A 24,716-nucleotide genomic window follows, 5' to 3' on the forward strand; every position below is an offset into this window, starting at 1 on the left:
GGAGCATGGCAATCAATTGATCATTGTGTATAATTTCATCTGAGATGTGAGTCAATGCATATGCATAATTCTCGTCAGATGAGTGGGTCTGATGGCTAGATCGATATGTCATGTGGTTATATTGTTGAAAAGAGGAATCATTGATATCATAGCATTCCATGTAAAGTTTGACCGACGATTGACAGAGAAGTCTTTCATTTGCTGTCCATGCCACCTGCATCCCATATTGCGAATGGATCCCCTTGGGAAGCGAGAACGAGGGTTTGGGTCCTATCCCGCAAGCGTCGGCCGGACGTTTGTCACTCATGGGTTTGAGCATTTCCTATTCAAGACGCCCACTGGGTGCTGCCCACCATATGCCTGCCAGTGTCGTTTTGTGTGTCCAGATCGACGTGCCCCAAGGACAGCAAAGACACCCATTACCATGGATAGGAACAAGTCCCAGGCTTCCATACTTTGACTTATGAAGCCTCACCGACAGACTTCATCAAGAAATCAACCGCCCTTTGCACGCGTGGCTTCACCTGCCTGCGAATCAGTGGAAGAAACGCTATACCCGAACCCACACGATACAGCTCCCGCCCTCATTGACTGCGGCCCTGCAGTCGGGCATCGCCAAGCGACGGCAGCAAGGCCAATACTTTGAAATGAGCCCTCCTGCCACTGAAATGGGCATGATTGACTTCGGGTCCAACGACACGCTAGGCCTCCGGTCCAGCCCCTCCATGCACGAAACCTTCCACAGAGAATTGAAAAGGAGCCCTGAATTCGTTATCGGAGCTGGCGCGAGCCGATGCCTCGGTGGTTCCACCAACGACGTCACGAAACTGGAGAGACTGCTAGCCGACTTCCACCACGGCAAAGAGGCCGTGTTCTTCAACTCCGGATACGAGGCCAACGTTGGCATATATAGCACCTTGCTTCAACCGGGAGATGCCGTTATCCACGATACCATGGCCCACGCGAGCATCCGCGATGGGATCCGTTACGGCCGTGCGTCTATCGTGAAAGCTTTTGCACATAATAATCCCCAGTCGCTAGACGATGTGCTTGAAAAGGTTAAGCTTGGCTCGGCCGATATTAGCTGCGGGAGAAGAACGGTATTCATTGCTTTGGAGTCGTTTTACAGTATGGAAGGCGATATCTCGCCTATCCCGGAGATTCTTTCGCATGTCAGAAGTGCTCTACCGGCTGGCAATGGCGTGCTCGTAGTTGATGAGGCTCACACAACGGGCATTGTTGGACCCAACGGCTCAGGATACATTTCACTTGGGACTGGAGAAGGAACCCATCATTTCAATGCAGAGCTTTGGCAAGGCCCCGGTGCCCTGGGTGGTATGTGTCCTTCAGCTTCCTGCCTCCGTCACTGGCTAGCCTAACGTGCATCAGGTGTGGGCATTTGCGATCCTTTGATCAAAGAATACATGGCCAACTTCGCACGAGGCCTGATGTACTCGACCGGGCCTTCCTTCCCCACAATCGCCGCCATCGGAGCTTCGATTGCCACCCTCAGCAGCGCAGACGGGGAGCAGGTAAGAACACTAGTGATCAAACCCTCCAATATATATCCCACGTCTAATTAGTGCTCACTATGAATAGCGCCGCCAGAGGCTCCGCGCAAACATCAAAATCTTCCCCCAGCTCATCCTCATGCATCCATGGCGGCAGGCTCTATCAAACTCTGGGGTTCTAAAGTTCCCCTCCATTGAGAAGACGAAGAACGTTGAGGTGTTCGTGGCCATCATCCCCATCATCACGGAGCAAGGACAATGCCACAAATTACAGCAGAGACTGCAGGAATACAGCTTCCGCACCCATGCAGTCCGATATCCCGCCGTCCCAAAGGAGGAGGAGCGTGTCCGCTTGATGCTGCACGCGGATAACCAACCGGACGAGATCAGAGGCTTTGTGCGTGTGTTGAGGGAATGGGGCTGGGAAATGATGCAGGTTGGGGCCAAGCCGGAGTCTCGACTGTAATTGGGCAGGACAGATGGCTCGTGTACAAATGTTGGTTCGGGATGGTAGGTTATTACGCTCCTTTGTATAGTGCACAGATCACACAACATCACTGTACATAGTCACTGCTGCTCAACACAAGCGATGAGACTCAGCGTCAGGACGGGTCAAGTTCTCATCTTTGGGGACCATGTCGATAATGTCCCCAATGGATCAATTCCGGCAGATGCTCTTTCTAAGCCACATGAGATGTTTCCAGAACGCAAGGCGAGCCGAGGAGAAGGGCAGATCGTTCACAAATCGTTCGAATCATCAATAGCCGTAATCGTGGCAAGGGAGCGGACAGGTCAGACTCAGCCTGTATTCGTCCCTTTTCCCTTTACTTTCTGTGTTCTGTTTCTCGCTAATCGCTATTTAATTGGTTATTGTCTTCCAAGTCGTTAGAAAGGGATATCGCCAAGAACTATGCAGCATTAATGTTTGATCACTCCTTTTCTCCTGTATTAGTAGAAATATGTTAGTTTCGCTCGAATTGATCCCTTCGATGACTAAGGATATAGCAGCATGATTTAAGCCGAGCAGCTGTCTTGTCCATATCTGGTATGGTTATCACTGCACGTAACTGCAGATAGCCTGAGGTTGCTTTTTGCTGGGCTCAGTAAAACCGGGCCCCTAGAACAAACGATAATGGCATTCTAGTAGATATCCGGTGGGCATAATCCCATGACCTTGGAGTTCCAGCCATCGGGTTTGGCCGACTTGCTGGAGGCCTTGCATAAGTCCACTGCTTTGTACAATGACAAGAACGGCCAGAATCAGATGAGTCATCTTGCTTCACTGCTCATTGATCAACCGGAGACAGATTGAATAGAAGAAGCAAATGTTGACATTCCAAGGGACACTTCCTGCGCTTTACCGCTTCTTTCCAGCCGCATATATGGTCTTGGCTTGATGCTGTTCTCAAAAAGTAGACGAGGCATTGGTCCTCGGCAGAGAGAGCGTGCATCGGGGAGACTCCGCAAGCGTCCTCCGTGCTTGACCCAATGAGGCCCAAGCAAATGCGATCCTCGGCGCCAAGCCTTACGGATCGTCTGGAGGATCCCGGATTATTAATTACCGGAAAAACAAAATGTTGGAACCTCTTTAGGGAAGAAATCGATATCTGCAGGCAGCCAGCCAGGCACAAGGCTGTTCCCGTCCTACTGTGTATGGTACTTTGGTGATACCCGGCGAAATCAATGTTTACCAGTATCTCACGGGACAGTCAGTATGTTTGCATGGAAAGGGAGACGGACAAATGTTCCTTTGTCCCGACAGCATTTCCGAGGAAATGACACCCACCCCACGAAGATCAATATGGGTGGTTGGTGGTTGGGCAGACACACAAAAGTCCGACCACCCCCATCTCCCACAATAATAATGATGCTAATCGGTGATGGTAATGGCGAACCACCAAAGTTACGGTGTGACGGGGGAGAAGTACGTAACACTCGGTAATATGTCGGTAATATGGAATATTCTTTAGTGGGGAAGGAGACATTCTGCCGCTACCTCTTTGGGACACTGGCCGTTCCAGAAGTTACCGTGAGCCGAGGTGATACACGGTTGTTACCGCGCTAGAACAATTCAGGGTCACACGGTGGGCGTTGGGCAGACTGCTGCGGTGTACGAGGGATGTTCCGGGAGTCGGCACCCGCCCTTACCGCCTGAAACCAACCAACCCCCATTTGGCGCCTCACTGTTAGGTACTGGCGCTAAACTGTTTGGGGGGACTACAGACGACGAAGGCGCTAATGCTGTCCGATGCGGTCAGGCGCCTGCAACTTTTCTGTTATGCGATCAATATTACCTTTGCAGTCTAGTGGACTCCGCCGGGACCCGATGTTACGGACAAACCGTCATCCACCCACGTAACTAGTACTGGTTCAGCAGAGGTTAAGATTAATTGTTACCGTCACTTTCTCTTTTAGTGTGTTTCCCCGTTATCTACCTTTTCTGGATTTCCTGGTTTGAGATCATTACTACACAGTTATTCCCTTTGCCGCTGACTGTCCTGGCTTGGCTTGGCTCTTCCTTATCCTCTCCCTCTCTCTCTCTCTCCCTGCTTCTTTGGTTCCTTTGAATCTTCTCCCTTGTCTACTCTCTTTTCATCCTCATCTTCGTCGTCTCCCTATTCTTCTCTCTGAACTCGTTCCGGTGGACATCTACTTCACTTTCCGTCCCCATCTCTCTCGCTGTCTGCAATAGTCGCGTGCCTGCATACGGACCCGGCCGTCTTCCGCTTTTGGCATATTCCGCTCGGCTGGGTCTTTGGCCAGTGCCAACACAGCAAGTGTGTTGTTGCAAATAGCCGATCTGCTCAAACCACTACTAGTAGTGCTAGACTATATCTATCAGATATACTCCCACTGGGGAACCGCCCACTGGACGTTCCCCTCCCTCCTCTTCTGCTCTCGTGCTTTCTTCCCATCCATGTATCTCGTTCAGACTCTCGACCAGAGCGCCTCGACGGGCCTAGGACGCCTTATTAAACAGTTTTCCTCTGGATCGAAATTGTGAAGATGATGGTCCCAAGAGCTTATCTTTTCAGTTCCCTACCTCCGTCTCCGAAGACATCTCTCCGTCAACATGGTGAGAGAACTCCAGTCACCAAGTCCTCCCTGGATCTTCTCCCCGTCCAAGATTTTGCGAGTCTCGAATTTCCATCCGACTCTTCTCCGCAAACCATGCACACCAGTCCTGTTGTGATACCCCCGAAGCGGGCTCCTCGCGTGACCTCGGTACATTCGCAGACCGCAAAGAAAGGGCCAGCCACGCCGAAGAAGTCTAGAACGGTGTCTCACAAGTCGTCGTCGGCCACTTTGACTGACCGGTCCGTGCCAAGTTCGATTGCGTCGATTCTGGAAGCCACGGCAATCCCCGTGCCTCGCCGGGGCTGGACTGTTCGAGAGTCTCGCAACCGCAGAAAACTGCCTCGTGTGGATCATGTGCAGCAATTCAGCAAGCTGTTGATGGACGGTGTGGGCGATAATTCGATGGAGAGCACGGGCAACACAGTGCTGGATCTACTTCTGAGTCCCCCGGATGAGGTCGACAAGTCCACAGTTGGGAGTGATTGTGACAGTGAGGCGCCATCTTTCTCCGCTTGCTCTATGTCCCTTGAGTCGACGCCGTCGTTGGAGCGCGACTACGACTCACCATCCAGTCTCCCGGCACCGTCTACGCCGTCAAGCCAGCGGAGCCCGTTGGAGCGAAAGTTTCACCGCCAATCACCTTGTGAGAACTGCATCTTCGACCACCCTTTGCTAGAAAACGAAGTTTCGGACACGGAAGAGGATTTTGTCGAGCAGGCCTCATTGCCCGATCTGACCCCGAAGAGCCCGACACCATCTCGAACGTTCCCGCGGTTAGGATCCACATTCAAATCTAACCTAACGGCTTCTTTGCGAGCAATCAAATCTGCTGCGCAGAGTGTCTCGGCATTTGCTACTCCTTCCGTTCAGCCGGACGACTTTCTGACCCGGTCGCTCTTCACGATCACGCCGGAGATGACGGACGACCGACGGCCTCCGCCCATGAACGAGCCGCCATCTCCCGCACTCCGACGGTACCTGAACCCAATAACGGTCTCACCAGCGGAGATGTATGCTTATCAGGAATACCCACACGAGTCCCTTGATAGCCCCAACTGCCCTGTTTCCGTGCAAATGCAAACGTACCATCGCTCGGGTAGGCGCGGCAGTCGCAGGAGCGGGTTCCACCTGGCACGCTCTGAGGGTCGCGACCGACAGCTGCTACCATTCGACCCGGAGATCCCGCCCATGTCACGCCAGCGCGAGCCGCGGGAGAACAGCGATTTCCTGCGCATGGTGGTTCTCGAGATGAACATGCGACGCAGCGGCAAGCTTCGGGACGATGTTCCGACGCGGGCCCGGATCTGGCTGCCTCCCCGCAAGGGCAGTCAGGGCCGTTATGTTCGGTATGACTATTACGAGGATGAGGATGAGGACGAGAACGCAGTTCCCTCTCGTTGGGTCGGGATCTCTGTGAGCAGTCTGTAAAACAGTGCCGCTTCACCTCACCTTTATTTTTGCTTTACACACACTCAATGCGCACAGCGAGGCGCATGGATTCCGGACTTGGCTATTCTTTTTACTTTGCTTTTCTTGTACATATTTTTGCATAGATATTGGAGGCGTTCCCCTTTGGGTTAAAGGGGCATAGCGAGGCGTTTGGGAAGGGGGGAGAACCACCTATTCATTTGGAATATTGCTAGAATACACCTGGCTGGCTTTAGGTAGAACAATTGCTAGTATCATTTACTTTGGATATCATCAACAGACACCGCTTAAGTGCGGGACAAGCCGAACACAGACAGTGAAACAAGTTGTTATCACCACCGACTCGAAAGCGATAAGTGATAAGTAACGGAGTCCGGAGTACACTACAGCGACTAAGACTACTAATTCCGGATCGAACTAACTAACTAACGCAGCTACTAAGTAGTCCTTCTCTAGCGACCTACCTAATTCATCTAGCTCCAGGCTGTTTACCAGGCTACTCTACCCGTGCAGGACTGTCCCGATACGTGTTAGATTATTCTGTATTGGGCTTAGTTAGTTGGCGATGATGCTTAAGTGCGCCTTCTCGGAACAGTTCCGCTGGATTTAGATCATCGTGATTTGATTTGGTTTGTATATTCTATCGCTAATAAAAAGTCGAAGTTCTAATCATCAAGATATTTCAGAAACATTTGTTATGAGTTAATAGTAAGTCAGGAGATGATCATAATGAAAGCATGCGTATGACAGAAAGTTTATTTTATATGCTGTTTGGGTATCACGCGAGCCAAGGCGCATTACTCCGTACTACTATTATATTATTCCCTGGTAATATTGTGATCATTATTATTATTATTGTTGTTGTTGTTTTGTTTTGTTTGTGTTTGTCTTGTCCCCTGATCCCCGAGCCTAACCGCTGCATATTAGTTACTTATGTCGTGTGTTGTGTGTCATTAGGCAGGGGGGTCTGCCAGGTAGTATTTTCGACGAGTCGAATATTATTCCTGGAGTTACGTAGATACTAGACATGGACGATTTATGCTTTGAATTTCACTTCCCCCAAGACAAGACAAGACAAGAAAATAATACGATCGCTGATCTTCACCCACAGACGGTACTATGTAGAAGAATAACTAACTGGTTGAGGTATTGTTCCACCCCACGGTCAATAGGAAAAATAAACTCACCACGCGGATGTTAAATAATGGCCTGATGACGCCATGACAGGTGGGATAGAGTTCACGCCTATTGTCATCACTTGTTGTTAGGTTATCCAGTTAGGTTGGGGTATTTATGTATGTTTGTATGATACTCCCGTTCGTATGTTATGTTTTGTATCTTGTCAAAATTCATCGATGCAGAGATTACAGTAGAATAGGAGAGCTTGAATAGGTAAAATACGAATCCGGTTTTATTGTAAACTACTACCTGAGAAGGTATGATGGCTTGGCTGGCTGGCTGGCTAGTGATGGATGACACCGTGCAGGGTTCCCTTATCTCTGTCCAATGGGGAATCAAGATTACCCATGACTCTTTCAATATGAATGTCTCAGCCAGCAGTGTTAGGTTTCATTCCTTAGGGATTGCCTGACTGGCTTGGTCGTATTCCTGAGTTTGTTTGTCTAGTTAGTGGTAAATTACTACTAGTGGTAGTAGGGAGTAAGTCTCTAGCTTGTGGCCAAATACGGGGCTAGGTTGCAGGGCTGAACTGGGTATTTCTGCTTTCTTTTGTGGATAATTGGCGGATGTTTTTGATACTAGTAGTTCTAACAAGTAATATCGTATCCGATCCATGCGATTGATTTGGATAACATAGTGGCATTTATGTCCTTTTAATGGGCGTATATTCTCCCGATCCGCGAAGTTTTAGGGATGCTACCATAGATAGAACCGGAAATGATTCTTAACCCACAACAAATGGCAGAGACGGGTTCGAATTATGTATGTATTGGTATATGGGATCTTTAGATGGTGCATGGTTGGTGGTAAAGTATGGTTGTCAGATGTGGTTTGATATTGAATCTTCCGGACTCAGTATCGGTAGGCTATTCGGTAGATAACTAGAAATGTGAGTCAACAAACTTAGGATGCCCATCCTTTGTAAGCTTAGAAGAGAATGTGAGATCGGCCGGATCTCTCAGTGGTGGTCGTAGTCAGAGATCACGTAGGTAGAGATGGTAAAGGATCGATGATGCCTGGCTATAGTGAATGTCTCAACGTCTCACAGTTCGCCAAGTAAATAGGAGCGTAGAGAGAATAGCCTTTGAATAATATATGGGATAGTACAGAGTATCTGATAGGGGAAAACTAACGAGGAATGAAGAGTGAATTAGCAGCATATGGTCACTATATTGTACGGCTAGTATATTCTTCCGCTCCGTTATCTGCCTTTAGCTTGACGGCAGCGACCCACATCGTCGCTTGCTGCTTATCACTACTGGACTATTTACTAGTAATAGGTTCATCGCTACATGTATACTTGCATCCATTGAGCTCATTAGCACCCCTGCACGCGAATAAACTAATTCTGTCTTATCTGTCTAACAAAAAGCTACAACCATGTTTTACCGTGCGGCTTACCGTTTCCCCACTACCTTACACAGGACCAGACGATCACCTCCAGCTCGGTATTTGCATCAAGTTACGGCAGATTTCCAGAACTATGACTCAAAAGGAAATCTAGTCACTAAAAGGGTTCCTGTCATTGCCGGTGATCCAGGAGAAACCTACCTTCTGGTGTATCCAGAAGTCGGCAGCGCTTTCCGTGCTGCTGCAAAGAAAGAGCATATCTCTGCGCCTGTTGCGGACGTTATACCAACATGCAAATTGATGTTCTTCCATGAATCGCAACATTTTGGGTTTGGTAAGCAGCTCTCTGTCATTCCAGTCAACATATATCCTGTTTATAATATTTGCTCATGAATCGATATCAGAGTCGCCCAGTTATCCCCGCCTCTACGCGCCAACGTACATCTCACGCCAAACGGAGTCAAGTATATCCCCTGCGACTTTGTTTCTAGATGGGAAGATGCATGAATTTGTTCTAGATGGGACTGCAGATGGTATACTAATATATTGCGTGGTTATGATTGGATGAACTCTAACATTGACATAGCTCAGTTTGCTTATCATGCAAGCGCTAGTGCACAGAATCTCAAGCATGTCTTGGAACAGCTGAAGGATGTATGAAGGCTACTTACTACTTTTATTGCGAGCACATCTAATGCCTAAGCCCTATCTTTGATCATTACTCATGACGATGTTTCGCATAAATCGGATCATATCTTAATGACGCTTGATACTAACTTTGATCTTGCTGAAGAAACTATTCTAGCTGGATTGCTAGAGAGCAGATATCGAATCCCATCCGAATTATTTCCAATATTTCCATTGTCGCTTAAGGTAGGTTAAGTATGAGATCTAGATTTCCTTGAGGTAGAGACTCTACTCCTTATTGTAGAAAAAGCCAGTCTCGGTCCAAGCACCAGGCACACAACTGTGTCTACAGTGGTATCAAAAACATTTACTTCATCTCATGATACACATAGTAGTACTTTGTCTCCTTGATATGATCCCTAGCATCTAAGTAGAAACTATCATGAACTAGCTACCCTTCTCATAATAAATAACAAATTACTCAAGCAACATATAAAGAAGACAAGATCTTAAACTTAGTATATAGCTGCAACACCTTATCTCTTTCCTCTCCTATTATCTACTCCAGTACAGTTGTATGCACTATCCACCGAAATCCATCCAAAGAAACTAATAGTAAGATAACAGACTACTTACCTGTAAGATTATAGTTAGTTAAACGGTCATAAGATCATAACACGAACACTCAACATCTACATTATTAATCAAGATCGAGCGTATGCGATCCACTGTAGCTAATTAATCATGAAATGAATCCCTGTCAATAGCAAGCCATAGTATATAGTAGTGATCTCACTGCTAGTCGGTGAAATTATTACCCGTTTCAATATTTAGTTACTTACATCATAATATACTATTCTCAGAGCTGACACTAAGATATAATTACTAGTCATCTGAACCAGAATTAGTAGTTTTGGTACTCATGACAGAAAAACATTCCATACAGTCCCTCAAATAAAAATTAATTTTTATCTTACAGACTGCTGGATTTCAAATCAAATATTCCCACCACATCCATATCTATCCAGCACATCCCACCAAGACGAACGAACAATATACATCCCCGCCAAACGGCCCGTCGCGGCCCAAACCAACAGGCACAAAAACAAACTTTACAGCCGCCAACAAAGCTCCATCCAGACTGGCTGTAGATAAGACCGTCACACTCCTCCCCTCATTCATCTATTATAATTTTCTTTACTGTGGCTGTGGCGGTCAGACTATTGGTGGGACAGGGGTAGATCCCGTGGGGTGGAGAGGTTGTTTCTCCGGTGATCCATCGTGAGTCAGAGATAAGCACAACCCCATAGCCGTATGGGGTACATATCCACATACCTATCTACCTACCTACCTATCAATTTGATCTTCATGCATCATTCTTCTTTCAGTTGAGTTCATTCTATGCATCGGATTGTAAAGCGTGGGGTGTACAGAGCAATGACTGACTGATCGGTGCACATGCAGCCCAGCCATCATCTGAGAGATCACAAACTAAGCAGAGGAATCGAGGATAGGCACAAGGTTGACCGATTGCTGCGTGTATACCCGAGCTGATAAATCCTTGGGGTTTGATTAGCCCCTGCATTTGGTCGATCCTGTCCTTTCTTTGTTGCCTTGCTGGTTTTGTTTGCTTATCTATCCGGAGTGGAGTGGTGCAGTGGTGTGTTCTGCCGGAGTTGATAGATCGTACCTGTAAGTAGTAGTCTTTGTAAGTAATGGATACATTACCGTCTTGGTATGGACTGTTTACCCTTGGTAAGGTACTGATAAAGTACCTGGGTGGTATTAGGCTGTGCACAGTGCAGGCTAAGATTCTTGGACAGCGTACTTTTGTCTAGTCTTCTAAAGGGCGACTATCCAAGCTTTTTAGTAGCTTCTCACGGTGTAATTATAGCTGCTGGATCCACTGAGATGGAGGTCTGAGCAAGGTATCTATTCAACTGGGTTAGATGTCAAGGTCTCATGATTATGAATCCAAGTAGTAGATGCTTTCTCATGATGGATATTCTGATCATACTCACATGTCCATTTATTGCAACGACACCCTTCACATACTCTCTTAATCTAGCTATGAGTCGGAATAGTGTATATAGTATGGTGTGCTAATTCATCCCATCGAATACAAGAGTTATTATGATAGAGGCCACATTACTCGTCAAGTATACTGATATCAATAATATTAGCTTGTTATGACGATCCAAAAATGATATTGTGGATGAGAACGGCGCTGCTGCCTCGTTCACTTCGGTTTGAAGCTCCCGTTGCGTCTATCTGATATCTTACTGTAGAATGGAGTGCAGCAAGGAAAGCAATGATCAAGATGCTTTAGTTGTATGTCTTTTTGTTCGTCGTTAGTTACATTCAGGAAGAAGATGAGGCAACGGATCGGACGAGGTGGTGGGAGGAGGCCTGCCTTTCCTTCCCATTGCGGAAGGAGCGCTGCAGCTGTTTATTTCCAATCTCATTCATAGTTGGTTACGATGTGAGACTTGTTGGAAGCCTCTCTGTCTTGTTATCTGTCTGCTCGTCAATTACTGGCACTTCCATGTTTGTGTGTTGGACTGAGGATGCATTGAATTGTTGACAAGCGTATATACTGTCGACGGAAGACCTTGGAAGCATGTCAAACGACATCTCGGTCTCTAAACACAAAATGATCGAATGCCCAAAGAATACTTGAATATAAAGTATGAAGACTGGTCCTTCATGATCTAACTATACAATCGATAATATACAACACGCCAGCGCTCATCACTTCAACGTGCTCAATAAGTCTGTCTACGACTTGGAGGTTATCTCAGAAAGCTTGCCCAAGATCGCGGTGAATCGTTTCGAGATCCCCCACGACGAAAGACCAGCAAGTATCAAGCAGCCAGCTTTGAGGGTCCCCGCTGGTCCCTGCGGAGCACATACATCCCCAACACCGGTCAGGACAGCTTTCATTCCATGGCCTTCGCGCACGAAAAGTTGGGCTAGTTCATCATCGCAGGGTCTGTCTAGATGAATAAATAGAGGTTTTTCTGGCATGCCGTGTCCTGCTTCACGGCAGCTCATCATGTCAGATAGTGAGGGGTAGCATGCGCCATACGCCCATAGGACTAAGGTTGCCAGGAAGACTGCGACTGGCTCATGGAACGACCGACTTGAGAAATCGCGGGCATGTCTTAGCAGTGCACCTGCGTGTACAACTGCCAGGCGGGCCTTATACTGGTCATGTTTGACCCAGCGTAGGATGTAGTGCCATTCAAGGGTCTGTTCGCGTTCATGCCAATGGGATTCTTCCATTGCCAGAGATGTTGCGAGTGTCCGTATTTCACGAAACGGAGCAAGAAGGATTATGCGAGCCAAATGGAGATGCAAGATTGTGGGATGTTCGAGGCCAGCGGACCTGACTACTGTGCTGCTAGCAGCCCAATGGAGAATATCGAGGCAATCACATGCACTGTTGCGCCATTTGGAATACGACGGTATACCGGGTAGCCATACAGAGCCAGATGGGAGTGCGGAATGCCGTGACTGCTTCTTGGAGGTTGGGTTCCAGAAGGACAAGGGGCGGCGGAAGTAGTCTCCCACCTCCCACATACGGTGATATAACGCGTGAATGAGAAGAAGCTGGCTAAATTCACCGAGATCGGGTACTAGCTCCTTCTCGATGTACATCACAAGGACCGCATCGTAAAGGGAGGATTCTTTCTGGTCTTCAAGGCAATGCATCAGCTGTAAATCCCCAAGCTGACAGATAAAGACGGATGGTACCTGATATTCCTCTCCGTACTTCTTCCCAGGCCTCTGGAGATCCTGCCTCCCAAAGATCTTCATGGGAAGGCAGTGTTGCTTGGCTCTCGTCAAGAGACAGCAAAGGGCGCTTGTCAAAATGGTATGCTATTGTGCAGTCGAGAAGCTATTTCCAGTTAGGCGTTAGACCTCCTAGACAAAAGCGCAGCACGTACCCATATCATGTAGCCCGTCCGTCTTCTCATCTCGTCCTCGACCCAGGATACCCAGCGCAGCTCGTTCGTCTCCCCGTTTGAGGATTGTATAGGTCTGTGACCAAGAAGTTTCTCGCGGGTCACAAAGCCTACCAAGTTGCCAAAGGTGTTCAGTGCCAAAAGCCTAGCCCGTTCATCACAACTGTAGAGTATTCCAACGCAGTTCAGTACTGATGCTTGAAGAAGCCACACGGGTGCTCGATCGACAAGATACTTTTCTTCCTAGAGAAACGAAATCCAGTCAATGATGGATCACCCGGTATCAAAGGACTGTCTCACCTCAGCATTCGTAGCGCGTCTAAGAAACTCATGAAACACCGGTGCGCACTCAATCTGTTCTTGGGAACCAGCAAAGTGGCAACCAACGGCCGACAAAGCTAGCACCACTATCCAATGGCACTTGTTTATATCGAACGTAGGAGTGTGAAATATTGGGTAAACAGGCTGAAAATGCACAAAGTATAAATCAATAAAGCTTGACAGTGTCTCCGCACCAGGCAAGTGATCGGTTTCAAACTTTGGATACAGTATACTCTCCACGCAGCACAATTGATTGAACGCACTGCGTATCCTCTCATATGTCGATGGTTCAAGTGTGTGGCGATAGCCATTCTTATTCTCGTTAGTGACACGGACTCTCGTCTCTGGAAATTGAGGGAACAAGTATTGACGCCGCGTATCTGCTTGCTGCAGCTGTAACGACGCATTCGCAGAAGCAGCACATAATAAAGACCATGAGTCCTGATTCAGTTTAGAGCTCGATGATTGCGGAATAGCACCATCCACCGAGTGATTTCTAGCACGCCGGTTCAGATTTGATTGGCTTGGGCTTTCAGTGGTACCACCTAGAGATGTATACCCAGATGGTGTCTGAGATACATTCTCTGACACCAATGAGCTACTATCAGTACCGTGTATGACCGATGGATACCACGAAGCTTGACTAAGGGAGGTATCTAGAATTCCGGAGGTCTTTTGGTAGGTATTTGTCGAATGACGGCGGTTGCTAGACGCATTAGCAAGATCCTGCGGCAACCAGTTGATCGTAGGAGCAGTGGTCTGATCCAGTAAAGGCTGTATTAGTTCCATTGGTACCTGCTGACTTCCCACTGTTGGCATAATTGCTATACTATTAGAGCTTTTGGCGGACTGGAGCTCCTCAGTTCGGTGAGCGGGTTCTGTCATGTCTTCAGTCGATGTTGCGATTTGTGAGTATAATCCTTGTGTTCCCGCGTCACCATATTGCACAGAAGGGACCCGCATCTTCTTGACCTCTCTAGTAGAATCGTGCAAGGACGAGAAAGTAGAACTGTCTTCGACGTTGGGAGCTTGCCCATTCATCCTGGTCTCATCCGAACGCCTGTTTCCCGGTTCTATATTGTTGTGATCTGCGGACGATTTAGATGAGACTGCGTCGGATGCATTCGACATGGGCATCTGTAGCTGAAACTGTGTCATCTGGTAATGAAAGGGCGGCGGCATTGATTGTTCTCCATTGCGTAAAGGACGCAAGTCGGTGCCATTTGTCCATGTGGTCTGAGCCAGATGAGAAGATTGATCGTACGATGCATCGTCTTTTGTAAAAGAGGGCTGGCTCTCCTTCCGCGTCTTCGCCTTCGATCGTCTCTCGGTCGGATACTGACATTCCAGGGATCGACTTTCGCAACGTGCGCATGGCGAGCCCCCACTACATCGTACCCTTGCTATGGCGCATTTATAGCAAGCGCGGAAGGTTTTGACGGTGATCCGGTGCGTACGATCCTTTCCCCCTTCCATTCCAGCATTATGATGACTGAGTTCGTGACGATGGAGAGTATCCCTAACGACGGTGTCAGTTGACCCTGCATCCAATAGATTAAATCCGGTAGATCAGGGGTCGTGTAAGATTTGCCAAGATCCTAAACAGCATTGGGGTACAAGGTTATGAAGGACTAAGCAGGGGGCCATACGTTCTGGAGAAATGTCGGCCACACTGCGCACACTCGAACGGCTTCTCCTTTGTGTGACTGCGAAAGTGGCGCTTTAAGTGCTCTGGCCTTCGAAAGGTGCTTTGGCAGATGGAGCATTTAGTTTGACCAGCCCCTGTCGAGCTCTGCGGTGCGTCATGGTTGTGGTTGCTGCCGCTGCTGCTGCTTCTGCTATCGTCTTTCGTCGGCTCTTCGGCCTCAGGGCGGGTCACGGTTTCTATGTAATCATTAATCTACCTGCACGCCAGCGAGCCACTACAACTGCACACCCCCTCATTTGTTCCGCAGATGAAAGCAGGTCTGATCTCTTACCTTGCCCGACATCGCTGTTCTCCGGAGACATGGCGTCTCATGGGCGGTTTTCCGTCGAGAAACAACCGAGGGTAGTCTGGCATGGCACCTGAGGTTTACTGATGGAATCAAGAGCGAGTCGAACACTGAACAGCATCCCCGGGAAGTCTGTAGACAATCACCATTGTGTCGCTCTCAGGGACTCCCGTCGCTGTGGTCCAGGGGTGGGAGGGGTGGGAAAGAGGTAACCGGGAAGAGAGAATCGGCGGAACGTGGTCAGACAACAGTCTGCGCTGGACAATACTGACTAGTAGTGGAGGGAGGAACCATTGGAACCAGTCTGGCTGTTAGTGTAGTTTAGAAGGGGAGAGGGAGAAGCGGGGGAAGCTGGAGGTTGACTTGTGACTGGCGGAGGAGCCTCTTTTAGTGTCTTTTAGCGCCGTTATTTCCTCGCGGGGCCCACGAACCCATCGCCCTCCGCGTGGGCGCCAATCGCCTTGATTGGAGGGGTCCCGAAGGTTTAGATTAATGTTGCATGTCTTGCCCAACAATTTGCGCCCGGATCCTGGGCATTTAGACCGAGGTCGGTTAATTACGCCTTTGAGGATCGATGACCGAATGGAAAGCTGTTGGTGTGAATATACCCTCAAACAGGGATACCTACGGTATACCTGGGAACCCATCAGACCCTACATAGTATAGAAAATCTTAGTACGCCAGAAGATGACACTCATACTACTTTGGATCACATTCAAAATCAAAATCAATATAGTTGATCTTAGACAATAATAATAGGGTTTGCTCCCCCCGAGTCATGTAGTGTTGCCTCCTCGTCCCTCAACGACGCGCATAACTGCATATGGAAAGAACACTCATTCTCCACGGTTGACGCCGAGACCCAATTAACCTCTCATTATATGCACTAGTTCGTGGCCTCATACAACCCTAAAAAACCACGACTCGTAGATATAACTTGCATATGACACGCGTAAAAGTCATGAAGGCAAATGTCAACACCACCACCGAAACTGTCGGACAGAGTTTATTACGATGCATATAAGCGCCATCCGATCGATAGCGGTGCTTAGCAAACCCACATGGTGGTCGCCTTAACCATAATGTGTCAGGGAGTGATATGTCAGATTCTTTTATTATTTTCTGCTGTCAGATATAGTTTTGACAAATACTTGTTTCCGTTTTTGTATATTCATTGGAATACTAAGTTGCTTTAGGGATGCGGGAGTGTCATCATCATCTCCCCGAGTTGTTATATATAATATACTTTGTACGACCGGACAAAGCCGATATCAGTGCATTCATCAATTTCAATAAACTCATGAATCCACTTACACAGATTGATGGGTTATATTCTGATAGACTAGTAGACTTGTAATATCATTAGTAGAATTTGTACCAAAAAGAAAGACCATACTAGCTGTTTTATTTATTTACTCACCATTAACCGCAAGTAGTTATATGATGTTATGGTGAGGGAGAGACGCTAAACTTCGGACGGCCGAGAACGCACGGACCCATTAGCTCAGCAGACTTGCAGTCAGGGTGTCCGTTGCCTTTCTGTATCTCCACGCCATCATTCCGTTCAAGAGTTTCAACAACGTACTATTGAAGTGTGCCCATTGTCCTCAAAAGACTCTTGTTGGTGCCTTTTGATTACATAAAGTGATCCTGCCGTGGTCGCTGTCCGCCCCCGGATCAAACCTAAACTACCACTCTTACGACCGCCGCAGAACCTTGGGTCGGGGTCCCCCATGAATGGCAAGTCCGACATCAGCTCTGGATAGCCGGTTGCCTCGCCATGCATCATCGGCACATGTTAATAGTACCGTGACAGCCCTTCAAGGAGCCACAGCTGCATTCAATGCAAATCCTGCCAGCAGAGCACGGTCACCTATTGCCCATTATAGGTCTGGCGCATCACCCATGGAGTCTGTAGGGGTCAGCCACAATAGTCCCGAAATGGTTCCGCCTCGCAACATTCAGACGCCAGAATTGCCCGAAAGTGGCTCAGTCAAGGACAAGATCGGGAAGTTTAGTGCCTATCAGCAGCAGCCCTCTAGTCTGAAAGATGCATTCGGGAAAACTCCAGTCAGCATAGGGGCGAATAGGTCACGCACTCCGCAGCAGATCGCTGCCCAGCTGGCCGCAGGACGATCGACGCCAGGTGAAATCATTGCCACGCATACGGGCGTAAGCAGGACGCAAGGTTCGATGCCGAAGCCCTCAAAACGCAGTGATGACAACGAGGGCCCGCCGTTGCTAGCCCCGAAGCCGGTCTGGGCTTCAAGTGCAAATTCGGCCTCGTTAGACAAGCTCCTTCACAACGAGGCCAATTTGCCGATTAGAGACAAGTCGCTCCAGCGAAGGCCAGTAGCTCAGATATCTCCCATAGAGGCAGCAAAGCTGGCGGCGAAGAAACCTCGTCCTCCACCCGTGCCACGAAAACCAGCTGCAGTTGTCACTGGTCCTACCTCAGTTCCTATCAACGTACATTCCAAGGCCCCAGAGAGTCCAGAGCAGACCTCCAAGAACCACTCCTCACGTCCCCTTGAGGATACTACTATCCCTTCCAAGGCTCCGCCAGCACTTCCTCCCCGAACGGGTGCTTCGTCCGTGCCCCGGAAAGACCTGACAAATCATCGACGGCTTTTAGAAACCAACCATGGGTCCCGGACGCGACCATCGACACCTGGCACTGCATCGCTCTATGCTACATCACTGAGCAATAGTACTACGAGTTTGCTCGACAGCTCCTCAGGGCGGGACGAAGGGGCGTTCTCGGATGCGGTCGTGGCCTCGTCCAGAGCATCGATCCGGGCTTCACAGGAAAGAAAGGTCCCACCGCCCCCACCGCCAGAGCGCCGGGCGAGGTCTCGATCAATCAAGCGATTCCCGCATACTGCCAAGGGAGAACACACAGATTCCCCTAGTCCATCCACACATTTACGACAGACCCTCCGCGAGCCGACCAAGATCGCCGAAGATGATGAGGGGTACCAAAGGCATAAGCATCTGCTTCGCAAGCATCCGCATAAGCATCACGAAGGTGATCGCAGAAGATGGCGGAGTGAGATTACGGAGAAAGAGCGAAGGCGGTACGAGGGTGTCTGGGCTGCGAACAAGGGATTGTTACTTCCACCCTCGCACTTGAGGGTCCCCGAAGCGTATCCGCCGGAGTGCTCCGAGATGGTGGTTAATCTGGTGGCCGCTGACATCTGGTCACGTAGTCGCCTGCCGCGGCATGTGCTAGCACAGGTCTGGGAGTTAGTGGACGGGCAACATATTGGTCTTCTGACTCGAGAGGAATTTGTGGTAGGGATGTGGTTGATCGACCAGCAGCTGAAAGGCCACAAACTTCCGCCGAGGGTGCCCGCCAGCGTGTGGGGAAGCGTCAAGCGGATATCAGGAGTGCACATCCATGGTCTTCCTCCTGCGTGACGAAGATGATAAATCGCGGGCCTTGATAAAGGAGTGGGGACATGTAATAAGCCACGATGGAGAATCCACGCCGGTGCCTTGTGGCTAGACGATCGCATAGTTTAATAAGATTACGCTAGTTAGGAAGATTTCTTGACTGCCTTGTAGGAGCGGGAAAGCTCCCCCCGATTGAACATTATTTGCAGAATGCATGGGCCACGGAGGACCGGCCGTGAGCTCGGCCGCGTTACGCCCGAAGATATTCCTTGTTTTTGAGGGATAGGTGCCGGCCGGCTATTTCGCTCATTATTCATGGAGACTATGGATGCTGAGGAGGACAGATGCAGATAGGCTACCTAGCTAGTTCCCGGTAGTGATCTCCCGTGAGGAACTCAGCAAAAGGAACAACTTACTTGCTTGCTTGCTTTCGTGCGTGTGAAGATTTGAAAGTTGCAGGGTGTTATTATAGGCCAAGTACTTACAGTAAGAGTAGTCGCTCGGGGTTTCTGTGGAGCCCGTGGATCGATCCGAAGTTTGCCCTCCCCCGCCTTCTCTTTTTGGGTTGGGGGAGAGAGCGTGTACGAATACACGAATGCAATAATGCAACTGGGAGAGTAGATAGACTACACCGTAGATAGATAGTCTGGGTGAAAGATGCCGGTCTGTGACAGGGGTGCTTCGGGAGAAGAGAGGGGAGGGGAAATCCCCATTTCCAGGATACCAGACAGCCGCCGCTCCCGTCGCCCGATTCAAAACAACCTCAGAGAATGGGGACCTGATCCACCCGGACTGACGCGAGATCAATCCATTCCCTTGACAATAGTACCCAGAAGGTACAAGTGGTATGTGAGTGGTGCAGCGGGTGCGGTGACCTTTTCCGGTTCATATCACGTGATGGGCTGAGACGGGCTGCTGATCGCCCGATGGGGAAGGAGACGGATGGCGAGTGTCGGGCACCGCCACTCGCTGATGGTCCCCGAACGGTAAGTTAATACGTAGGTAAGTAGTAGTACTTAGTACTGTACTAGTAGTGGGAAGAGGGCTAAGAGGGGCAAAATGAAGGAGGAAAGGAGGATTGAGGAAATTTTTTAACAAAAAGGAAGAGAAAGTAGGGTAACAAATCAAGCAATGCAGCAGCTGCAGCTCGTTAGTAGCTGCAGGCCCTCGAATAAAAAAAAAAAACGCTGTCGCAAGTTCTAGATAGTTAGTATAGTACGTATATTGTAGACTGCTTACTTTTAGTCCGATCTGCCCCCAAAAAGCCACACTTTCTTTAGATCTGTGACCCATAAAAAAATGAATTGCAATTAAACGAAAATAGAAAAGGATGGGAAAAATAAAGAAGAAAAATTTAAAAAAACCATAAAATTCAAATATTGCAGAAAAATGGAATGAAAATGGTCGGCCATTCCAGAGACACCCAAGAGTTCAACGACAGGGGATCGACGATCGTGATTCGAAGAAATGCAGCCGACCCGGCGTGCATATTTTGCACTAGAAGGACTAAACTAATCGGGGGCCCCAGTTTGAAGCGCCACCTTACGCTGGCCTGCAATTTGAATGGCCTTCCAGCAAGCAAATCCCGAAGTGTGGCCGTTCGGGATTTGCCTCTTCGGGCCTGGATGATGATTAAGCCGTGCAGGGTTCCCTTCAGCTGGAGGTCATTGACGCTGTGTATACCAGTCCTCCCCGTCCGTCGATTTGCATTAAAAAGGGCCTGATACATTGGCTCCCCTGAGTCAGGGAAACTTCGATGGCTTTATTGTCTGCGCCATTGTTATTATCGTCGTCGTCGTTGTTGTCGTCGTTGCGGTTCAGACGGGTTTTGGCTTGGGACGCTTCCCAGTACTAGTCAAGTCAAGTCAAGTCGGTCAAGGAATGCTTTGCCTTCGGACGCCAACGGTAACAGTAGTACACTCCGATAGGCGTTCCATGACCTTCTCCTCGGGCAGTCGCGCTCGTTTCGTCCACCTTCGTTGTTTGCCCAAAACCCGCCGTCATGGTTCGAGAGGATCCCGAACAGCCTGGTGGAAAGAATGGGATCCCGGCTGTGGCACTGGCAGTTACACAGTCCAAGACCGCTAGACCCACGGTGGTCCGCAAGAAGTTCGCCAAACCTCCCGTCAAAGTAGCTTGTTTGGCCTGGTAAGTACACTGGCCCCCCCCCCCCCCCCCCCCCTTCCTTCCTTCCTTTTACCTTCCTCTCCGTGAGTTGATGGACAAGGATGGATACATACACACCTTGTCCTTTTTGTTCTCGTTTGCTGCGGCAAACCCATCTTATCATGTGGTTGGCTATTGAGAGGGGACTAATCGGTATCTATTTCTATCAGTCGTGCTTCAAGAACACGTTGTGATGGTCAAGACCCGTGTACCAATGTAGGTATACCTCCTCCATTTTAGGATTGTCAGAGCTTTTCAACATCCTCCCCCGGGTGTTCTTTCCTATCTTCATGCTGTGGACCTAGTCTCTTCCCTCTTTCCCCTCTGCAGCTGCTTTTCTGTTCTGCCATGGCTCACCGGGCTGTTGTTGCTCTCCACACCTTGGTTCTCAAGCGTTTGCCTTCCCTCGATCACCCAGAGAACGTGTGTGTGTGCTAATCTGCTTGTCTGGGACTACAGTGTGCCAGTAGGAATAAGAGTTGCTCTTATCTGCCCAGTAAGCGGGGTGGCCCAAGGAAGAAGAAGAACAAACCATCTGCAGCTGCAGAACCTCAACACGATGGTGTCGAGGATCCTACGATTTTCCCGGTGTCTTCGGGATTTGACGAATGTGCGGTCAGACCCCAGATATAACCCCAAGGCCATTTACTAACGCAAGTTTAGCATCCGGGTTGTTTGGACAAATCGACGTTTTGTCAATTCCGGGGGCAGGGTTGAGAAGCCTAGACTTCGCCTCTGATGTCCACGCCATGTTTGCGGATCTTTTCGTTCCAGGCACAGAGAACACCCATGGTCTAGAGCCGACCCCTTCCCCATCAAATATACCGTCTCGGGCCTTGGTCAGGACGTACGGCAGTGAAGATGCTCTGTGGGTGCTGACTCGTCTCATTGAATTCTTTACAGCATTCTGACTTTAGATTACAGCCTTAACGCATACTATGACTTTATCCATAATTATTTCCCCATACTTCCACCAAGGGTTGACCCCCCGACTCCTGATCGGCCCCTGGATTGTGCTGGCTCGTTCACGGATTCCCCGTCCGAACAACCAATCCTTATCTATAAACCGAGGTCCCCTTTGAGTCTGGCGATTTCGGCGATTCTGGCCCTGGTACCACATCCAAACGACCCAGAACCATCGGGGCCTGCGTCCGTCATCCGCCGTCGCACTTTTGCACACACATATGCCCAGCTGGCAAATACAGCTATCGAAACCGATTGCGAGCTTCACGCTTCGTCCACATACCCTTCAGATGCATTGACAGACGAACGGCCTCTCATTGATCGAGAGTCTTTTCATCCCAAGACACCAGTGGAACTCGAAAGTCTGCTCGCGCTTCTCGTACTTTCAATCTACGAATACAATCAACGAGGTAACCTCCTCAAGATGCGTTACCGTGCGGGTCAGGCTCTGGCCATAGCGTTGGATATGTCTTTGCATTGTCTTGGGGAAGAGTTCGACGAGTTTGCGGAGGCTCGGAGGAGAGCTTGGTGGATGACTGTATGTATCCTTTCTCTGCTTCGCGCCATGGTCACTAATATCTCCGTATTTGCAGTATTATTGCGTTTTGCAGGGCTCTATCGTCAGCACTACAGTAAGTATTTTCTGGCTCCCCTGATAGTGCGATTGCTAATGTCCGATTCACAGCCTTTAGCTATCATCGCGAACGACCCCCAATTTGTCACTCCTTATCCACGATTTTCGGCCGATCCTGATGTATGTCTCCCTATCGCTGAAAATGTAAGACTGTATTATGCGGATAGTTGGCTTCTAACACGCTGTACAGGGCTGGTCAGTATTAATACAAGCTCAGCAAGTTCTTGTGTCAGCAACACAATTTATCATCGATCTGAATAAATGTCTATCCACGAGGACCAACATGTCATACATATTCGAACGGATGCAGCAACTTGATGCATGGGCGAGCTCTGTTCTGGCACAGTCAAATCTACTTCCAATATTGCCTCAGTCTATGGCATGTGGCGGGGAGAGAGAGCTGACAACAGCTCAAAGTATTCGTGCAATATCACGAATAAAGTTGTCAAGGTGTGTATTTTTGGGGCCCCTTGACGACGGTCTTGTTACTAATGGTTCCTTAGCGCTCAAATCAAAGTGCATCGGTTCAGGGCATTCTCAGACTTACCAATCTTCGTTAAGAAACACTGCGATCTGACATCGGCTAATTCGAACAACACCATGCCGAACAATGCTTCCAAGAATTCCAAATCGCAAAGTGGGATTGCAAATATCGGATGTTCGTGTAGCCTGGAGCCGTTTCAACAGGCACCCAGTGACTACTCATCGTCGTCGTCTTCCGTGGCGTCAGATGTTCCGCAGTACCCTTTCATGCAAGGATTTCCATACAGCATTCAACATTCGGCGAAGACGTGTCTGAGAGCATCCCTTCTCATCTCACGCATGTTCTACAGCCTACCCCTGCCGCAACCGCTTCTTGATGAATGTCAGACTCAGCAGGGGTTGCACATACTGCCGGATCAGTTACCACGCACTATGCCGTCATTTGCGTGCTGCCTAATGCAGGGCAGCTATGCTATGCTGATGATCTATTACAAAGCGCGCGGGGAGAAAAGGTCCCCAGAAAGTGGAACCGACAATACCCCCAACCCCTCGGACAGACTCATCGAAGAAATCCGCAAGGGGCTAGAGCGAATAATTGCTACTGTTACAAACTACGCGATTGCATTTGAGGCGTTAGATGGGATGAGGGGTAAGTCCAGTGCACCGCCAAATTCATCTTGACAATGACTGACCTAGTACGGATGTGCAGATGAGATTGAGTGTGCATATCAAACGGCGTTTTCTCAAGCGTAGGCCTGCTTTTGTTTTAGGTGGACTCAAGAGTTCTATTAATTTCCATAAGAGTCTTCCAGGATGGGACTAGTCGCATACTACTACTTTATAGTATCCGCAACACACGGCGCGGGAGCCGTGTTTTTTTTCAATATACTCTCCGTTCCCTCCAATTTCGTATACATCAACACTTTAAAGAATAATACTCACAGTGACACATGACGCTGATATCACTTTCTTATGGTACCTTTTAGTTGTTTGAGCCTTCTCCTAGTAGTTAGATGCCTACGACTCCACATCTACCTGTAACAACACCTTAATAAGTAAAATACAGGCCACGATGTAAAGAATCCCAAAGAACCACGCAGGATCACTTAACTACTTAGCTCCCATGCATAAATTATTTATCTAATCTATCTGCGTAACCTATATTTCTAATCTAGAAGCTAGCGAGCTATATGTATTTGGAATTCCCGCCAAGAAAGAAATCCGATACGTACAAAAAACAAGAATGTGTGACGACATGAAAATTGATATGCAGATCGTGAAACGAGTCAATAAATGCATGAAAGGGGGAGAAAGTTAGATTTCCCTATGTAGTAATACTAAAGTATAAGGTCAGATCAGGGAGGGACCGGAGGGCTATGCTAGGTTTCCTGGTCTGGTTAAATTACTTGTTAGAGTATAACCTCGCTGTAGGGAGACTGGGGTGACCTAGGTCTTATTGAAGGTAATACATCATAGCCTTTAGTTTCGACTGTGTGAGTTCTTTTGTGGAAAGTGTGTCGAGGTGATTAGTTTGAATATGGACTGGGGATGGATTGGGTACTTAGTAGTACTAGTATTGGTTTAGATGCCAAGACGAGGATATATATACATGATCATT

General features: G+C 48.7%; 7 protein-coding genes across 7 annotated transcripts; 6 read left to right on the forward strand and 1 right to left on the reverse strand.

The window, feature by feature from the left end:
- Positions 1-232: 232 nt before the first annotated feature.
- BO79DRAFT_276582 (aminotransferase class I/II-fold pyridoxal phosphate-dependent enzyme) lies at positions 233-2,441 on the forward strand (the record flags this gene model as incomplete). The annotated part of the gene is made up of 4 exons (XM_025687766.1): positions 233-376; positions 576-1,335; positions 1,390-1,532; positions 1,600-2,441. 4 exons carry the CDS (start codon positions 233-235, stop codon positions 1,975-1,977), a joined length of 1,425 nt encoding a protein of 474 aa, XP_025534651.1. The 3' UTR covers positions 1,978-2,441.
- A 558-nt stretch (positions 2,442-2,999) lies between these two features.
- BO79DRAFT_232898 (uncharacterized protein) lies at positions 3,000-4,515 on the forward strand (the record flags this gene model as incomplete). The annotated part of the gene is made up of 5 exons (XM_025684258.1): positions 3,000-3,087; positions 3,125-3,419; positions 3,482-3,540; positions 3,927-4,068; positions 4,275-4,515. 5 exons carry the CDS (start codon positions 3,000-3,002, stop codon positions 4,513-4,515), a joined length of 825 nt encoding a protein of 274 aa, XP_025534652.1.
- BO79DRAFT_61236 (uncharacterized protein) lies at positions 4,299-6,244 on the forward strand. Its single transcript, XM_025689489.1, has one exon. It carries the CDS (start codon positions 4,518-4,520, stop codon positions 6,015-6,017), a length of 1,500 nt encoding a protein of 499 aa, XP_025534653.1. The 5' UTR covers positions 4,299-4,517; the 3' UTR covers positions 6,018-6,244.
- Positions 6,245-8,483: 2,239 nt separating this feature from the next.
- On the forward strand, positions 8,484-9,206 carry BO79DRAFT_276597 (uncharacterized protein; the record flags this gene model as incomplete). Its single annotated transcript, XM_025687767.1, has 3 exons — positions 8,484-8,880; positions 8,951-9,079; positions 9,133-9,206. Exons 1-3 carry the CDS (start codon positions 8,577-8,579, stop codon positions 9,204-9,206), a joined length of 507 nt encoding a protein of 168 aa, XP_025534654.1. The 5' UTR covers positions 8,484-8,576.
- A 2,663-nt stretch (positions 9,207-11,869) lies between these two features.
- BO79DRAFT_290877 (putative C2H2 transcription factor) lies at positions 11,870-15,646 on the reverse strand. The gene is made up of 6 exons (XM_025688940.1): positions 15,442-15,646; positions 15,112-15,346; positions 13,442-14,981; positions 13,124-13,384; positions 12,930-13,074; positions 11,870-12,871 (listed from the first exon to the last, which is right to left on the reverse strand). The coding sequence occupies exons 1-6, from the start codon at positions 15,470-15,472 to the stop codon at positions 11,952-11,954; spliced, it is 3,132 nt and encodes a 1,043-aa protein (XP_025534655.1). The 5' UTR covers positions 15,473-15,646; the 3' UTR covers positions 11,870-11,951.
- Positions 15,647-17,361: 1,715 nt separating this feature from the next.
- irs4 lies at positions 17,362-18,910 on the forward strand (the record flags this gene model as incomplete). The annotated part of the gene is made up of 1 exon (XM_025680203.1): positions 17,362-18,910. One exon carries the CDS (start codon positions 17,362-17,364, stop codon positions 18,874-18,876), a length of 1,515 nt encoding a protein of 504 aa, XP_025534656.1. The 3' UTR covers positions 18,877-18,910.
- Positions 18,911-20,574: 1,664 nt separating this feature from the next.
- Positions 20,575-23,851, forward strand: BO79DRAFT_203812 (uncharacterized protein; the record flags this gene model as incomplete). The annotated part of the gene is made up of 10 exons (XM_025681743.1): positions 20,575-21,000; positions 21,189-21,234; positions 21,478-21,628; positions 21,682-21,886; positions 21,943-22,519; positions 22,575-22,613; positions 22,667-22,735; positions 22,806-23,065; positions 23,119-23,747; positions 23,808-23,851. Exons 1-10 carry the CDS (start codon positions 20,855-20,857, stop codon positions 23,849-23,851), a joined length of 2,166 nt encoding a protein of 721 aa, XP_025534657.1. The 5' UTR covers positions 20,575-20,854.
- Positions 23,852-24,716: the final 865 nt, after the last annotated feature.

Source organism: Aspergillus costaricaensis (assembly GCF_003184835.1).
Source record: "Aspergillus costaricaensis CBS 115574 unplaced genomic scaffold BO79scaffold_48, whole genome shotgun sequence".
Taxonomy (NCBI): Eukaryota; Fungi; Ascomycota; class Eurotiomycetes; order Eurotiales; family Aspergillaceae; genus Aspergillus; species Aspergillus costaricensis.

Bases quoted from the DNA above. Each gene is read 5' to 3' on its own strand.
- BO79DRAFT_61236 (XM_025689489.1), top strand. From the start codon at position 4,518: ATGATGGTCCCAAGAGCTTATCTTTTCAGTTCCCTACCTCCGTCTCCG.
- BO79DRAFT_290877 (XM_025688940.1), bottom strand. From the start codon at position 15,472: ATGTCTCCGGAGAACAGCGATGTCGGGCAAG. The intron at 14,982-15,111 runs GTATGGCCCCCT...CACCGTCGTTAG, and splicing joins GGCCGACATTTCTCCAGAAC to GGATACTCTCCATCGTCACG. The intron at 13,075-13,123 runs GTACGTGCTGCG...AACTGGAAATAG, and splicing joins GGACGGGCTACATGATATGG to CTTCTCGACTGCACAATAGC.